Genomic DNA, 19,013 nt, shown 5'->3' with positions numbered 1-19,013 from the left:
CTCTGTGCTGTACCCAATTCTAGGGACAGAGAGACGTGATTTCAGCTGAGTGCTTATTACAGCTATGTCATCGCCTGCTACTTTCTAAGGGGCAAGGGTGTAACTATAAGGATTAGGGGACAAAGTCAGGGTCACCCCCCTTCCTCCCCCATGCCTAGCAAGCATTAACACCCATTTTGTACATAAAGTTCATAACTATAGGGAAAAGTGCAGAAAGGGAGAATGGGTGATGGTGTAATATATAATTAATTGATGTTTTTTCTACTGCAGACAGGTCTTCTTTAAGGGAAAACTGTGCATTATACCACATACTGTTGATCATAAAATAATAATAAACTAATAATACAGACACACTGTAAGGGCAGAACCAAAGTGTCAGTTTTAAAATAATTTTAAACCGGACATACCTTGTGTAGGATTTCCTTCTTTGCATACATAGTTAAAGCAGCCTTGGGGAGATCAGTATGGTTCAGTACATAGAGATATTTCACTTCGCGTAACACTGCCACCAACTGCAGATGTAATTAATTATACAATATGGTCAATGTCAAGTCACAGAGGTGCATAGAGATTCACATACATGTATGCTCCGCTGCTCACTACTGTATATTCGCAAGACAAGACACCATTGTAAATGTTGTCAGTACTTTATGCATTACTTAATTTAATACAGATAGAAACATGAGTCCTTGCTTCTATATGTACATTCTTTAGTGTACTACATCAACAGCATAACCCCCAAATGGCGGCTATGTATATATATAATTAATTGACCAAAAGGAAAATTGTTAAAATATAACTTTTATTTGTCTTGTAAAAAAGATATATATTTGTTTAATAGAAAAAACAAAAAAATTCAAAAAAACTTCTATAACGCAGCCATCACCATCCTATTGTGTGCATGCAGAGACTTTCTAGTCCATAAATCGCAAAGTTCATAGGTATATTCTATTGTCCTATATTGTAACACTGTGTGAATGCTTCTTTATTTATATTGCACTTTATTATATTTGCACTTATTTCCTATTGCACGTTGTCACAATGTTTTTGTGTTTTTTTTCGTCCCTTTACCTTATTTTATTGTATAAACAGTCTTTTCTTGTGCGAGCAATCAATTTATACACTCTAGTTGAGTCATTGTAAAATATGAAGAATTTATTTACTTCCCTTATGTTTCTCCTGTAGTAGGTATCGGAAGTCCTTTACTTTGTATTGCACTGGCCCGACGCGTTTCCTGAACCATTATCCTCCAGGGCCGTTGGGTAAGCGGCCATCCAGGGCCGTTGGGTAAGCTCACATTCTTTTTGGGACCTTAGCTGAGATCCTTCTGCACGGCTCTGGTGATGGCCGCTTACCCAACGGCCCTGGAGGATAATGGTTCAGGAAACGCGTCGGGCCAGTGCAATACAAAGTGAAGGATTTCCGATACCTACTACAGGAGAAACATAAGGGAAGTAAATAAATTCTTCATATTTTACAACTCAACTAGAGTTTATAAATTGATTGCTCACACAAGAAAAGACTGTTTATACAATAAAATAAGCTAAAGGGACGAAAAAAAACCACAAAAACATTGTGACAAAGTGCAATAGGAAATAAGTGCAAATATAATAAAGTGCAATATAAATAAAAAAGCATTCACACTGTGTTTCAAAATAGGACAATAGGATACACCTATGAACTTTGCGATTTATGGACTAGAAAGTCTCTGCATGCACACAATAGGATGGTGATGGCTGCGTTATAGAAGTTTTTTTGAATTTTTATGTTTTTTCCATTAAACAAATATATATCTTTTTTACAAGACAAATAAAAGTTATATTTTAACAATTTTCCTTTTGGTCAATGAATTGTGAAATTACAGGAAAATAAATTGCTCTCATCAGTGTAAGTAGACTGCATATATATATATATATATATATATATATATATATATATATGTGTGTGTGTGTGTTTTAATTATGTCCAGTTAGGGTATTATGATAGTATTAAAAAGGTGACATACCTTTGGATCAAAGTTGACACTCAGAAGACCATCATCATAATTACTTTTTAAGAGAGGTTGGTCTAGATTGAAATTGCAAATACCATCCACTTTAGTTATCCACTGGTCATAGGCTCTGTCTTCATGCTGGTCTAGCAAAGTCATCATCTCCATATATTTCTGATAAATGGATGACGCTTCTGGACTTTCCATGCTTCTAAGGAATGTCAGATATAAGAAAGCTGAGTTTTCCTAAAAAAAATTATTCTCTTCCATAGATACACAGCGTATTGTTACAGAAAAACCTATATTACAAGCAATAACATTGTAGCAGCTTACTCATGCTGGATGAATCTAAAGTTTGACCACATTGTCTGGATTCTGTCCTTGAGTTCCTTTGTCCATTTCAAGATTCCAGAAAGGACTGGCATATTTTTGTGTACATCACAATTCTCCATCTGTAGTAGAGAGAACATACGAAGAATATGAGTACAGTGCCATGAATTACCTAGTATAACAATACATAAGGATTTGGTGCTGACCTGCTTCACATGCTCATCGTACAACAGCTTGCACTTATCAAGTTCATCACTATACATCTGGAGAAGTGTGAAATAGTTTGGGCTGAATATATCCAATATGGTCCGTCTTTCCAGAAAATAACCAGAGATAGCAAGTAACTACAATATTAAAAAAAATATATATATATAGTTAAAGAATCATATGGTTCACTATAGGCATTAATAATAGAAGATAGAGTTAAAGACTATTCAAATTCTACAAATCTTGTGCATATTATTCCCCAGTTACGCAATGGGCTCCTTCTGGTGTAGAGGACAACTTAGAGGAACACGAAGGAGATAAGAGAACTCAAACGCAAAATTACCTTGAATGCAGACTCCAAGCCAGAGCAGTCCTTAAAGGCAAGACATATCATTGTTGCAATTTGAGTCTCGAGATCTAAAACTTTGGCTTTAAACTCTGTATAATCGTTTTCAAATTCCTGTAATAGGTAAATAAAAAATTACAATTTACACTCTGTAAGATTGATCTGCACAAATATCACATATGAAGAAGATGGCAGATTCATACTTAGAAAATTCAATACGACAGATTTTTATGATATGCAAGCAGACCAATAGCAGACCAGCTTACATGGCATTCCATCCTAAAATATGTAAATAAAAATGTAAATAAATAAGCATAAATCATTGAGCTTCCTTCTTCTTAAAGTGGACCCATCAGCAGCTTTTTGCTGACTAAAGTAAAGGCAGTGTACAATATGGCTTATTATTATTTATTAATGTATGAGTGTGAACCCACTGTGCCTCCTGACCAATTTGTCTTTGGACCACTCCCAAGAGCATTGTTTATGTAGTCTCCATTTTTCTACCTTTAGGCTGGGTTCACACTACGTATATCTCATTCAGTATTGTGGTCCTCATATTGCAACCAAAACCAGGAGTGGATTGAAAACACAGAAAGGCTCTGTTCACACAATGTTGAAATTGAGTGGATGGCCGCCATTTAATGGCAAATATTTGCTGTTATTTTAAAACAACGGCTGTTATATTGAAATAATGGCAGTTATTTACTGTTATATGGCGGCCATCCACTCAATTTCACCATTGTGTGGACAGATCCTTTCTGTGTTTTTAATCCACTCCTGGTTTTGGTTGCAATATGAGGACCACAATACTCACTCAAATATACGTAGTGTGAACCCAGCCTTAAACCTCTACTATGAGGATCTGGTTGTTTGCCTTAGGAGTAGTTACCTTTGGGACTGGTCTTGGACTATGGGGGTAGCTGGCCCTATATGCCTAGAGACATTAGTGCAAGGCACTGAGAGGACAGACAGAGATGAGTCCAGGTACTGAACAAGATCAGATATAGGCAAACAGGTTAAGGTGGGCAGCACAGATACATAGTCATTCAAGCCAAGGTCATATACAAGAAGTTCAAAATGGTGCAAGGAGTCAAGCAGGAACAAAGTTAGGAAACAAGCTGAGATCACACAATGTGGCAAATCTGCACACAAATAACACCTTCGCTATAATACCATGGAACTTTAGTAAGAGTGAAGTTGATATAGCTGTTGGTGCACCACCAATGTTATAGCCTTCCCCTTTAATCCCCCGCAGGGGTACTATTAGACAAAATTTTTAACAATCGCAAACAAGATTATTTATTGTTAACCATATTAAACAGAACCATAGTCGTTACTTATGATTGTTACTACAATCGTTTACTCCATCTGATCCCAGCAAAAGAATGAACGATGTGCAATTACACTAAACGATTAGTGAGTGAATGTGGAACTACAGTGAACGAATGTGGAATTACAGCAAATGATAAGTGAACGAATAGCAATTATTTTAGGGTCAGATCCAAATCAACGACACATGAACAATTTTTTTCGATTGTTGCCTGCAACTACACAAGACTATTATCGTTTGAATTCAAACTATATAACAATTTTATGTACGATAATCGTCCTGTGTAATAGGGCTCTAACTCATTATGCTGCCATGTGCTAACATGACGTACATTGGGGAAATCCCTACACTCGGCAACCTCATGTGACGTATGTATGTAATGTCACCATCACGGAAATACAGCAGTAGTGAACCCATGTGGGCGCTTTTAAAAAGAAAGGTTTTGGGGAAAACTATAAAACATAAATTGCTGTTTCTCTAATCTTCTCCATCAGCTTTGATTATAGGGCCGCAGCCATGATGTGCCCATACACCCAGCCAATCATTGGTCTTTGGTCATATAACATGGAGGCCAGTTGTTGGCTGCTGGTTGTACAGGAGCATTGAAAAAAAAAACTAACAGGGAAGAAAGAAGAAGCAGGTGAGTATAGATTCTTTTGATATACGGCTTTAATGCCCTTATAGAAACAATTGCACCTATGTTCCCAGGTTTGTTTTTTTTGTCGGAAAAGGTTAGGTTGACAGTTTACCAGTCTACATATAAAAGTGATCTAGTTGAAGAAAACAATACCATGTTTGTGTAATCTGTCGGATCCTGTGAGCTTTCTTTGAACACCTTGCATCTCTCCTCAAAGTCTGCCTGAAGATGTACAACCTGTTCAGTCAGAGAATTCCCTTTGCTGCCTCCAAATTCTAGTTTTTCTAACTTTTGAAATTCTAGCGTTGTTTTCAGTATATCCTATATAAAAGAAGACATAAAAACAGCATGATCCACACATTGAAGTAGTTCTATACAATTTTCTTCTGAAAATATACAGTAATTCACTTTACAGTGACAATTGGAGACTTGACAGTTGTCAGTTCGGGTCATCAGAAATCCAGCGGGCTCGGAATTGCAAGGATGTAAAAATGCGCATGTAATATTCCTGTGTGAAACTGGCTGTTCACTTACTACTAGAGATGAGCGAACCGGGTTCGAGTCGATCCGAACCAGAACGTTCGGTATTTGATTAGCTGGGGCTGCTGAACTTGGATAAAGCTCTAAGGTTGTCTGGAAAACATGGATACAGCCAATGACTATATCCATGTTTTCCACATAGCCTTAGGGCTTTATCCAAGTTCAGCAGCCACCGCTAATCAAATGCAGAAAGTTTGGGTTCGAATCGACTCGAGCATGCTCCAGGTTCGCTCATCTCTACTTACTACTAAAGATGAGAAAACCTAAAGCACGATTGGGCTATTCTCACTAGGGACATATTGCTGTAATGTCGGATCAAAATCCCCAAGTTCTCTCCAGACAGAAAGCCATCTTATTATGTTCCAAGACAAAATATATGTAATTTATACTGACAACAGATATTTTCAAAGTCTTATGACTCCCTTGGTCCATATGACTCCGCTTCTATCAAAAGGCTATGGAGAACTTTGAGCCAGTTTCACATAACTCTGACAGCTCAAGTTACCAGACCCACAGTCAGGTCACAACCTGCACCTGTAATATGGACAAACAGATGGCCTGCAGAGATGAGATGAACCTCGGGCCCGCTAGGTTTCGTCCGAACCCGAGCACTCTGCATTTGATTAAAGAAGGCTGAAGAAGTTGGATGCAGCCCTAAGTTAAGGCCACCTGGAAAAAAAGTCAATACAGCCATAGGCCATAGGCTGTATCCATGTTTTCCAGGACTCCACATCCAACTTCTTCAGCCACCGGTGATTAATTGCTGCACGCTCAGGTTCAGAAGAAACAGAGCATGTTTGAAGTTCATCTCTACTTACTACATACAGACAATCACTATATAATTTTGAGGGAGAAACTGGTAATGTCAGTGACATATAGCGCACTGTATTGGTAGATGTTAGGGCTTGGCCAGATATCAGTGTTATAAGAATCACTGACTATTATGATCAATAGGACACTATGGGTACGTTGGATAAAGCCTATGTGTTACAGAGATATTTTACATGTCAGTGATATAGGGAAAACTGCACCTATTTTGGGTAGAAAGTTGTTGTTTTCCTCCAAAAGTAAGAGAAAATATGAATGTATGGAGAAGCCCATACTGACAGCTGCTCTACCAATCAGGACACAATTTGCTCTGCAGAAGAGAGGAAGGAGCATTATTGTCTTCATCCCTTTCTTTCTGGGCTTTGTGGTCTGATATAATGTGTAATCATCGTACATGGATACATTATTTTATTACTGTCAGGTGGTGCCACTCCACACAAAGCACCACTCTAGACACTGGACTTCTAATGCCTAGGGGTAAACACAGTCCCGATTACATGGGTTTTGTTTTCCTCTAACATTCAAAACACAATAAAATAGGATAAACTACTACCTAAAATTCTATGTTTTCACTATGGGAACGGGCCGGCATTTATCGGGAAAAGGTAGCTGTCCATAATGACAGCCGCAAATAATGAGCATGAACATTATTAAATGAGAAAACTTTTCAAAAGTTTGATCCGACCGGACTTCCGGATTTTTTCGTTAAGGTCGGTTCGACAGAATTTCTGATTTCTTCTGATTTCATAGTTTAAAGCATCTATATGATACGGGGGTAGTGTATTTGGTTGAATTTAGGGCTCTACATGTCAGTAACATTGTTATCTTTTCGATATCTCAAAGTCAATTTTTTTTTTAGACTTCAATATTCACCATTACAAAAAAGGTCACAAATGCAGTGAAGGAGCAGCAGTAGTCATTGGAGGCAAGTGGAGGTCCAGCAATAGTCATTTGAGGCCAGTACCGGAGTAGCAGTAGTCAACATGGAGGCCAGGCAGGAGCAGCAGTAGCCAACATGGAGGACAGGCATCAGCAACAGTAGTCAACATGTAGGCCAGGCAGGAGCAGCAGTAGCCAACATGGAGGCCAGGCAGGATAAGACGGGATCCAAGAAGGGTCCAAGTATAGAAAATGTCTATATGTATAGCACTTTTTTAAAGACTTTTATGCTATACACCTGCACTAGGTATTTTTGTCTCTCAGGATAAGACGGATGTGATATACACATCAGAAGTATAGGACTTGTATATCTGTAGAGCACGTTTTTGTTCAGTGCCCCCTTTGCTGTCCTATGCCTAATCTATCTTTCGCCCTCTCTATCTTTCTCTCTCAATTACTAGATGTTTCTCCTCTCCGCTTTCCTAATCTTTCCTTTCCTACAGTATCTTCTCAGTAATCTGTAGTACACAACAGCAGCAGCACCAGCAGCGTTTTGATAATCACGAGCTGTGTGCACTGCAGCCAGTAACAACCTCCTTCCTCTCTCTGTGCAGACTGCGTGGTGCTGTCATGTGACCGCTCCTCTTAAAGCAATACAGACGTCACACAGGGGGTGGGCTAGTGCAAGATCCCTGCTGATTGAATGTGTTCCGGGCATCACGAGAAAGCGCTTTTCCTGCCCGGAACACTTCCTGCTTTTTAGAATGGCAGCTGCCATTTTAGAAAGCAAGAAAAAAAAAATCCGAACCGGATCCCATACCAGCCGAACCAGTTTGCTCATCTCTAAACATTATTTGCAGGTGTCATTACAAATAGATGTCCGGTCCATTTACGTAGTGGGAATATGGCCTGAAACTGACCTAAAAGCCAATGAAATTGGGGCGCGAGAGCTCAATCTGTATGTAGTATTGTGGAATACAATGCTGCTATAGGGGAAAAAAAAACAGAAATCAATACTACTAGCGTTTTCTGAATAAAAGTGAAAGTAGTAGTAAAAATAATGTATTATCAATTTTCTTTATGTACACCATCAGGATACCACTGAACAGAACACAATTCAAGCGTTATTAATCTGAGAAACGTAAGCAACACAATAGAGAATGCATCGGGGCACTTCAATTTATCTTAAGGTTCAACGCCTTAAAACATAATATCTGCCTATATAACCAATTAAAGATAATTGTTGAGGTCAATGACTGTGTCATAGGAATCTAATTATACTAATAATTTTAATTATAACCGTGAGAAGAATGTATTCTATCAGGCAGACTGTAAGTCTTATGTAAGCAAGGAAAGTAGTGTTTTCCATTGGAAAAAAAAAATGTTGTGTGGGTCGTCTCATTTGCAATTCATAAGTATTTATAGTGCTGGTATCTGAATAGGATACAATTAAAAGAATTAAATACCTCAATCTTCATTAAACGCTCAAGAAACCTGTCATATCTAGCAAACACCAGTTGAGAGCGAAAATCCCAAGGTTTAAATTCATTACTGTCTCGGTAAAATGACCCAAGATTGTTTCTGTGACTTTGAAATGAATGCTTGAAGGTCCTGAGGACATTCACTGCAATTTGTACATGCTCTAGTGCTTCCTCTGTTTCCTCTTTGAAAAGATCTTCCGGTGAAAGATACAATTTTGCCTAGAATTTAATAAGCGACAATCAAGACTTCATGCTTGAACTAAAATAACGAATAATCACAATACAATGAAGGATATTCCAGATTTGATAAAAAGATGCGCTGCATGGAAACTGATCAAAACAATAGCCGAAACAACACACAACTTTTTGTAAAAGTTACAATCTACACCATTAATCCAAGTCCACGTTCCCTTCTCTTAGGTCACGGAGGATCAATACTATAGGTCCAGAATTTAAAATGTCAGAATAATAGCATAGACAATGATTTATTTCATTTCTTCTTCCATTACATAAAAGCAAAAGTTTACATAACCATGGTTAGTATTTAGTAGCATTGCCTTTATATTCTGTAACTTGGGTCAAAGGCTTCTCACAATAAATTGGAATATGTTGGTCTAATCCTGCTAATGATTGTTGACAGAAAGTCTAGGTTTTCTGCTACCTGAGGCAAACCTCAGGCGGCCACCCCATCGGACACCCCCGATAACCCCCCCTCCCCACAGAAGAAGTTGTTCCAGGGGGGCAATGGAGCGGCGGAATTTCATGATTTGGGGCTAAAAAGACTCCGGGGGAGTGGTAAGTGGAACACACAGCTTTTGGAACTGTTTTATTCCCTGTGGAAGGGGATAACCATTTTGATGAATTAAACCTATGTGCATGGAAACTAGAGATGAGCGAACTGGGTTTGGGTTCGAGTCGATCCGAACATTCGGCATTTGATTAGAGGTGGCTGCTGAAGTTGGATAAAGCCCTAAGGTTGTCTGGAAAACCAGACCAATGACCATATCCATGATTTCCACATAGCCTTAGGGCTTTATCCAAGTTCAGCAGCCACCGCTAATCAAATGGCATGCTCGAGGTTCGCTCATCTCTAATGGAAACTAAAGATTAGGGAATCTACAGTATACACTCTGATAACATCAGTATAAAGTGTATAGAAACCGTGCAGAAAAGCAAAGTGAAGGTGGAGGGGGGAGGGGCTGAAGGGGATAAGTAATGGGTGAGAGGAGAGAACCAGGAGCAGGAGCCAGCATAGCACAACATCCTGCAATCTTACCTCACCAAGTTCCTAGTCCAGCACTGAGCAGTCTAACCTGTAAATCCAGCGTTTCCGTTCCCAGACAGTCTCCAAAGTGCACAGGCTGTTTGTCTACCCTTCCTGCTCACTCATCCCCCTTGGCCCCTACACCCTCTATAGGTTATAATGGACACTTGCCTTGTGAGCCTAAATGGCTCCATGTATGAACTTACAGATTCATCAGCCGCTGGCCGCGCCTTGCTATTACACATGGCGATGCACGCCCAGTGGCCGATTATTTTAGGTCAGGACCTAATGACATGGTCGTTCTCATCGGCTGATTTTTCTCTTTATTACTCGGAGCGATAATGTGCCGAATTGGCCTGATCTGTCAGATTATCAGTCTGTGTAAAAGGGCCCTTACTGCTTACTAAGGCTGGGTTCACACTACATTTTTGCAATCCGTTTATTTCATCCATTTTTTTGCAAAAAACAGATGCAACTGTGTGCATCCGTTTTTCCATTGACTTCGATTATAAAAAAAAAAAAAAAAAATGGATCAAAACGGACAAAAAACGTGTTCGACCACGTTTTTGTGTCCGTGAAAAAAAATGGACCAGTTTTTTTTTATATAATGGAAGTCAATGGAAAAACGGATGCACGCAGTTGCATCCGTTTTTTTCCATCTGTTTTCCATGCGTTTTTTGCAAAAAACGGATGAAAAAAACTAATTGCAAAAACGTAGTGTGAACCCAGACTTATAAGGAAGGGTTGGGTAACGAAATTTACAAAACAATTGAGAATAACAAAGTATTGAACATTCAGAGAAACGTCTGTGTAAACAACCATATGGTAACATGGGGTGAGGTCTGCAAATGTGACATCGATATATCTTTATATACATTCCAGTGATAAAAGATGATGACAATACCTGATCAATGAGCAAGTTGCAGAACTCTTGCAGTAGAACAATAATCCGGGCAGGAGTGTTATAAAATACAGAGTGACTCCAGATCAGGCATATAGTGTGGAAAAGAGGAGGAATTAAGAGATCGGTCTGGGGAAAGTCTGTCTCCTCTAATAATCTGATATGTGACTCTAATGTTCTCAAGTGGAGATCAATATCTTCTGCTTCCACAAGAGCTGAAACAGAGATGAATGACAATTATACCTGGCAATGCTTTATTATAAACTTTATTATAAACTTTATTATAAACTGCAAATACATAGCTGTCAAGCTGGAAAATTCCGGTTGCTGCCAAATAAGTTTTGTGCTGGCATCAATGCAAATGGGATTGAAAAGTAGTTTATAGATAGGAAGCACATCTTAATGGCTTTTGAAGTTTTTTTTCCCCCATTAGAAAATTAGCAAAATGACCAGAAGAAACCTTATTATGTTTGTCATGACAAGGCATGTCATACTTGGCCTCTGTAGGACCTTGGGGCCTTGCACATTTCAAGGCCTTTTTTGCAGCATGGCATGTGGACAAAAAGATCTGTCATAAATGGAACACCCTGCGGAGTAGAAGTGGACGCCCTGTGTGTTAGGAGGTAAATAATGGTGCCATGCCAGTGTCAATCCAGGAAAACATTCCTCATAAAAGAAAAAAAAAGACCTTTAGAACACTTGGGAGGGGTAATTGTATTAGGCTGGTACGGCAGTGGGCTCCCCAGAGGAAGCAGGGCTGGAGAAAGGGTTTTGTCACTTCCATTCTAATGTAAATGCATATTTTGTATTTTTCGGCAAGAATTTAATTGGGTAATGACTTTGTGATAATTTCCTCCACAGTATGGCTCTCATCCTGTCATTTACAAGAATATTAAACTCAATGGAATAATTATTAGACCGTAAGAAGATAGACAACAGACGTGGCCACGAATCTTAAGGAACTGACTAGGGACATATTGCTGTTAATATATATATATATATATATATATATATATAAAAATCCTTAAATTCTCTCCAGATAGAAAGCCATCTTATTATGTTCCATTACAAAATACTGTATTTTCAGGAGTATAAGACGACCCCCAACTTTTCCAGTTAAAATATAGCGTTTGGGATATACTCTCTGTATAAGGGTATGTTCACACTGAGTAAAACATCCGGAAAGTTCCGCCGCGGAATCCCGCCTGTCTCAGTGTGCCATAGCCCGTCTATGGGAGCGTGTGCACGCCGTCTATGGGAGAGCGAGCGACATGTCACTTCTTTGAGCGGAGAGTGGCAGCAGTGGAGAAGCGCGTGCCCTCTCATTGCCTCACAGCGGGACACTGAGCACGGCAGAATTCTGCTGTATTTGCTCAGTGTGAACATACCCTAAGACTACCCCACCGCACACCCCTTCAACGCACACCAAATAAAAATTAATAAGAAACATAAGACAGCAGTGAGATCTGAGAGGCAGAGAAGGAGGTGCAGTAATTCTGGTAGGATACAAGGGCGGCCAGTCGGGTGAAAGGGGTGTATTTTTCTGGGCACAGCACCACTCTAACATATCTTTTTTTTCTATACCCCAGACGCCTGCAACTTGCTCTGCCTTTTATATGGTCATCGTGTACGGTGGTAATGCGGCCGTTGTTGAGCCAACATGTAACAACCACAGATTTTCCAGTCCGGTTCTGAAGTTTTTCAGCACTCGCCCTATAAGATGACACCCAGTGTATAAGACAACCCCTCACTTTTGCAAAGATTGGTTAAAAAGTAGTCTTACACGCAGGAAAATACTGTATATGTTATATATACTGACAACAGATATTTTTAAAGTCTTATGACTCCCTTGGTTCATATGACTCCGCTTCTACCAAAAGGCTATGGAGAACTTTGAGCTATTTTGCTCTATGTACAGCAATATATATTGTACATGCTGCAGCAGCCAAACAGTTAAAAACAAAACTTTGACCAAAAACTGATCAAAAGTTTTCAAGTCTGAGACACTGACATCCTTAGTGTATATTGCAAACTTCCTTTATTTCACATCTACTGTTGATTTTGATGTTTTAAAATCTAAAGTTTTAATGAAAGTGACACTTAAAATATTCTGGGAATTTTTTTTTTTTTTTACATTACCTCATTGTTTTATGTGTTTTTATCTGTTTTTCTCTATATTCCAAACTATGCTAGCAATATTGTTCTATTTCTAAAACTTTGTATTCTCTAAAGGATTTGCACTAACAAAATTCCCATGTGGGTTTTGTTGCTAATTCAGACATTACTTGCTTTATATTTAGAACTTGTTAGAAGTTGCCATTACCGACAATGGTATCCAGGTGGTTAAACAGCCTGATGGTAGAAGCTGTCAGCTGCTCATAGTAGTCAGCACCCACTGGATACACATCATGGGGTGTTTGGGAGGGTAAAAATAGTAAAATATAGTAAAATTGCCTTGTGTGTAGTATAAGTAAGTGTATTCACTTACAGGAGGAGGGGAGTCTGATATTAGCTCTATAAGGTACAAAGGAAGCTTCTGGAAGTATATACAGTGAGTACACTTACTAATACTGTACACTGAACAATTTCACTTTAAAGAGACCAACCTCTTTAAAGCGACTCTGTACCCACAATCTGACCCCCCAAACCGCTTGTACCTTCAGATAGCTGCTTTTAATCCAAGATCTGTCCTGGGGTCCGTTCGGCAGGTTATGGAGTTATTATCCTAAAAAGCAACTTTTAAACTTGCAGCCCTGTGCCCAACGGCCGTGGCCTAGATTGTGTATGCATTAGGCTGGCACAACCTCTCTGTCCCTCCTCCCCGCCCTCCTCATCATTAGAAATGCTCCAGGCAGATTGTCTCCTATTCATCACCTGTGTCAGCCCGGCACATGGGCTGGATCGTTAAGGCACCTGTGCAATGTTCAGACAGGAGAAATTTTTACAGTGGAATTCCTAATGATGAAGAGGTTGGGGAGGAGGGACGGAGGGGTGGTGCAAAGTTAGGGCACAGATACTACAAGCCCCAGCCGTTGGGCATGGGGCTGCATGTTTAAAAGTTGTTTTTTAGGACAATAACTGCATCACCTGCCGAACGGACCCCAGGACAGATCTTGGATTAAAAGCAGCTATCTGAAGGTACAAGTGGTTTAGGGGGGTCAGATTGTGTGTACAGAGTCGCTTTAAGCAGTGCATGGTGCTGTGTACAAATAGTAAAACATGTCTGCAAATCAGCAGTATTGTTTCTAATGTTCTAAATAATGGTAAATCTGGCAGGGCATGCCTGGCCATGCCTCCTCCCCGAAGAAGTTTTTTTTTTTTTTTAACCAAAGAAGCTGGGTCTTAGAGTATCGTCAAAGATATATGGATATATGCATATCTGTGCTGTCAGTTTCCCTTTAAACAGAAACTATCAGCAGGTTAGATGAATCTAACCTGCTGATAGCTCCCTATTACACATGGGGCGCTGAGGATGAAGGTATCAGCAGGTTAGATTCACCTAACCTGCCGATATTCTCCCTTTAAGCCTCAGGTGGTCAAAAGTTTGAAATTTTAGAATGCATGCACTGAGTTTAAAAAAAAAAAAGACAATAGTAGCAATGATAAAATTTGCCAGCTCCATGTATCTTCACATACGTGCCTTCAGTTACAGGTAAACATACCATTTTTAACCTCTGTTATTATGTTTTGCAGTGTTGGATAGTAACTGCTTTCTTTTTCTTTCAAGATGGCCGACATTTCTTGAACAATGGGTGCTTGGAGCTACAAATAGAAAATAAATGATAGTAAATAGGGCAATACGTTTCGAGAGGATAGGACTCGGGGAATGCAGAATAGTAATGATCCCTTTTGTGTTGACATGTAGATGTATAGATTGCAGCCCTTAGGTAAATTGTCACCTTATTCTGATTAATCTTACATTGGGAATGGGGAAGCAGCCTGCTACCAGGCATATGCTGGCACGTGAATGTTTCAGCTGGGTGTGCATAGGTAACATGAGGACTAGGGACATAGGGACACATTTACATGGGAGCACAAAGGGACTGGTAAGTAAAGTGTCCATGTTCTTGTCACTAACACTAGACTGTCCAACTTGAGGCCCCATGATTTCCTGATTGTTGGGCACGGACGCCATTGAGGATTTTTCATGTTATACCATGACGGTTCCCTGAGCGCAGTCTGCCACTGCCGCAGGACAGAACAAGTTCTCCGCTCAGAGGACGATCTGTAGGAACAGACCCTCATACACTCACTTAGATATCTCACTGATCCTATTGGGTAAATGTCTACGCTCAGCCCCTACCATGTGGGACATTCATCCAGTGGTCCTCAGTGGTAAACCCAGCCACAGGTGTCCTCTGGATTTTGCATATACACACATATTATCTGTTGTTTTCAGCAGTGCTTACTATTGTATTCCTACCCTACCTCATAGCCCCTGATGATGTCACCGACATGGGTGATAGAAATGCGTAGGGTGAGGTTGAAGGTATACTCTAACAGGGCTCCGCGTGATTATACCAACGTGTCACTTAATATCCTGGACCTTCTATTGGACTGGTTATGACAGTTGGTGAATACCAGTCCACGTCTATTTACAGCACTGGTTTTGACGATACCAGTTCATCACGACTTAAGGCCCTATTCCACCAACAGATCTGACGACAGATTATCTGCCAAAGATTTGAAGCCAAACCAAGGAGCAGACTATAATGAGAGAACAGGTCATAAAGGAAAGACTGGATTTCTCCTCTTTTCAAATCCACTCCTGGGTTTGGCTTCAAATCTTTGGCAGATAATCTTTCGTCAGATCTGTTGGTGGAATAGGGCCTTTAGGCTGCATGGTGGAATACTGGAGTTCACGCTCAGCTGTTGTGTCAGAGGGCAAGACTGGAGACATGAACCAGACTGTTCCAGCATGACAGGAGGACGGGAACCAGACTGTTCCAGCACCTCTATTCAGTCAGTGATTAATATTGATTGTATATATTTGTAAATAGTTATACACTGGTTGGTGAATTTTTGACCAATAAAAGTTTTCTCTTATCCCTTCTCTGGTACCTTTTTGGACATGTGTTTAGTAGCACAAATTTACAAACCAACCATAAACATAAAAGAGACATCATTACGGCAAAAAGTAAAGGGTAGTAGAAGAATAGGCACAAAACTATAGGTGATCAATGATCAGATCCTATTACAATAAAACATGAAACATGGGGATCAAGGGTATAAATTATAGGTAACAACTAGGAAGTGGGGTTGACCAAAGAGGCCAGTGAGACTGAAACTAGCACTGAAACTGACCACTATTAAAACAAACACACAAAACATGTAAGATGGTGTACATACCTGCTCATGAATTCCAGCAAGATTCTCCCGTCTCGCTTTCCAGAAGTTAAGCTCAGTTATTGGTCCTGGATTAAGACCCTTTAAAAGGGGCTGAGCAGAATCTGTTTCAATGACATCTCGAACCTGATACGACCACTTTATCAGCATTGATTCAAAAGCATGGAGCGCTCCTCTGTCCGGCACAATCTCTCTGAAACAAAAGATGATAATATATAATACATAAAAAAAAATCAAACCAGCGGGACTTTGAAGTCTGCTCCGCTCCATACTGCTCCTCCCCGGGTGCTGGAAAAAGATGGATCCAGTCCTGGGAAACTGGGAGAAGTTTCCCAGGACTGGATCCATCTTTTCCCAACACCTGGGGAGGAGTGTCAGGGAGCAGAGCAGACCTTAAAGCCCGCAGCCTGTTGAGTAGAATCCTGAGAGGAACAAAGCACTTCGCTTTGTTTCTACTGTAGATTCGCTCATCTCTACTCAGTGCCATTTTAGGGAAAAGTATAGTTTATTAAATATGCAAATGAGAAATTTTGGGGCCCTGGGACGGACTACCACCCTCAGAGCACCGATCAGCCCCAGCTGGCCAGCCGATTCTAATGAACATTCATCCGGCAGTGATGAGCACAGGAGTGATGTCACTGTATTCATTAGGTGTGGCGTCACAGAGGGGAGGGGGTTTCGCCTGGCTGGAGCTCGGTATTAGACCAGCGCCGTTCACGGGAACAGGGCGACGGTTAATAAAGCACCATGGCGTGGGAATCCCATGTACCTAGTGGTTACATCTGGCTGGTAATACACATTAGATAAAAGTTGGCCAAGCCCATCAATTTGAGCAGGATTTTCGCAAATGGCAAATGTTAGAAAAGATTAGGGTGGGGAACGTTCGATTTCTCGTATTGGGCATGAATAACTGCATTTTCTTACTTTTTTATAGTCCCAATCTGGTTTGATCCACTTGCTCCTAATTTAGTAGGAAGGGGTAAGATGGTTCTTCCAGACAGCAGCCCTTTCACTATAAGGATTTTATTCTTCAGAGACTCCACATGAAGCTCCATATCTTGTGAGATCACACTCGGCAAAGGCTTAGAACTCTTCTTATTAGAAAGGACGGGCATCAAGACCTAAGGAATAGACATAGACATAATTAGTGAGAGTGCGATTTTCTTCATAAAAACTGCATATGGTTCCCAAAGGAAGACGTTCACATTTGGTCTGATAGTCTGGAGTGATTCTGTGCAGGATAATTAGTGCGGAGGGGACGTATTGTGGAGAACCAGGTAGCTGCGTTACCTCTGCACCACCTCTCTGGCTTTCTTCTAAAGTGCTCATTAAAACATTGAATAGATTCCGCTGAATACGGTACGTTAAACATAGGGGCTCTTCAGTGTTGGACGGCGCTCCTTACAGACGTTTGACAAAAGATGAAAGTTAGCCAGCAATAGGCAGATCAGGTAAACCGTAGAGCAAAACCTAATGTTCTAAATGCATAATGGGCCTCATGGATAAAAAAGGCTTTAAAAAAAGTTCCATTAGCTTGTATAGCGCTGCTCCACAGTTAACACTGACAGATGGGCTCAAACTTCACATAATAAAAATAAATCTATAAAAAGGTCAGATATATATTAAAATTTACACAAAAAAAGTTTAATTTTATGCAAAATGTAACCCTTGCATTAATGCACCCCTTTCACTCTGTTATATTAAAGGGGTTATCCAACAAAAATCTTTTTCTTTCAAATCGACTAGTTTCAGAAAGTTATATAGATTTGTCATTTACTTCTATTTAAAAATTCCCAGTCTTCCCATACTTATCAGCTGTTGTATGCCCTGCAGGAAGTGGCATATTCTTTCCAGTCTGACACAGTGCTCTCTGCTGCCACCCCTGTTTATGTCAGGAACTGTCCAGAGCAGTAGTAAATCCCCATAGAAAACCTCTCCTGCTCTGGACAGTTCCTGGCCCGGACAGAGGTGGTAGCAGAGAGCACTCTGTCAGACTGTAGAGAATACACCACTTCCTACAAAACACACAGCAGCTGATAAGTACTGGAGATTTTTTTACATAGAAGTAAATTACAAATCTATATAACTTTCTGTAACCAGTTGATTTGAAAGAAAAAGATTTTCGCCGGAGTACCCTTTTAGGCTGGGTTCACACTATGTATATTTCAGGCTGTATTTGGTCCTCATGTCAGGTCCTCATAGCAACCAAAACCAGGAGTGGATTGAAAACCCAGAAAGGATATGTTCACACAATGGTGAAATTGAGTGGATGGCCGCCATATAACGGTAAATAACTTCCATTATTTCAATATAACAGCCGTTGTTTTAAAATAACAGCAAATATTTGCAATTAAATGACGGCCATCCACTCAATTACAACATTATGTGAACATAGCCTTTCTGTGTTTTTAATCCACTCCTGGTTTTGGTTGCTATACAGCCTCAAACATACAGCCTCAAATATACGTAGTGTGAACCCAGCCTAATTAACTTGTATCTGGCAACCTTTGAGTAATTTGCACAAGTTACAGAGCAGCTAACCCTGGCCGTTACTGCTCAAAGCACACACTTCTTTTTGCTATGCCACAACATAATACTGGAGAAAGTTCACTTATCTGAACAGACTGATACTGTGCTGGGACAGTACCAGGGTTGCTATTACTGGCGAGAAGCTAAAATGGGACAGTACCAGGGTTGCTATTACTGCCGAGAAGCTAAACTGTGCAGGAATAGGAAGAGTATATTATAGTGCTGAGGACATACAGAAGTAGATACCCTGGTGTTTACATGATGGAAAGCTGCCCTAAGCTTATTGGGAGAGAAGAACAGGGTGGATAATCATCAGCAGACAGGATGGCTCAGTTTTAAGGTATACAGTCCCTCTCTCCAACACATAACACATGCTAAGCCCCACCCACACTTTCATTAATATGT

At 40.1% G+C, this 19,013-nt stretch overlaps 1 protein-coding gene across 1 annotated transcript in view; it reads right to left on the bottom strand.

Annotated features, from left to right (window-relative positions):
• Positions 1-19,013, bottom strand: part of DNAH11 (dynein axonemal heavy chain 11) — a 178,787-nt gene that overhangs the window by 147,857 nt on the left and 11,917 nt on the right. Inside the window, exons 3-13 of the mRNA XM_069959712.1 lie at positions 17,004-17,200; positions 16,083-16,272; positions 14,396-14,495; positions 10,737-10,948; positions 8,554-8,787; positions 4,994-5,161; positions 2,871-2,987; positions 2,527-2,664; positions 2,324-2,442; positions 2,006-2,201; positions 408-512 (exon numbers count right to left, since the gene is read on the bottom strand). Coding sequence (XP_069815813.1) covers positions 408-512; positions 2,006-2,201; positions 2,324-2,442; positions 2,527-2,664; positions 2,871-2,987; positions 4,994-5,161; positions 8,554-8,787; positions 10,737-10,948; positions 14,396-14,495; positions 16,083-16,272; positions 17,004-17,200 — 1,776 coding nt within the window. The remainder of the gene's footprint in view (positions 1-407; positions 513-2,005; positions 2,202-2,323; positions 2,443-2,526; positions 2,665-2,870; positions 2,988-4,993; positions 5,162-8,553; positions 8,788-10,736; positions 10,949-14,395; positions 14,496-16,082; positions 16,273-17,003; positions 17,201-19,013) is intronic.

The sequence above is a fragment of the Dendropsophus ebraccatus genome, chromosome 2 (genome assembly GCF_027789765.1).
Source record: "Dendropsophus ebraccatus isolate aDenEbr1 chromosome 2, aDenEbr1.pat, whole genome shotgun sequence".
In the NCBI taxonomy this organism is placed as follows: Eukaryota; Metazoa; Chordata; class Amphibia; order Anura; family Hylidae; genus Dendropsophus; species Dendropsophus ebraccatus.
This window is presented reverse-complemented; position numbering and strand designations above follow the sequence as displayed.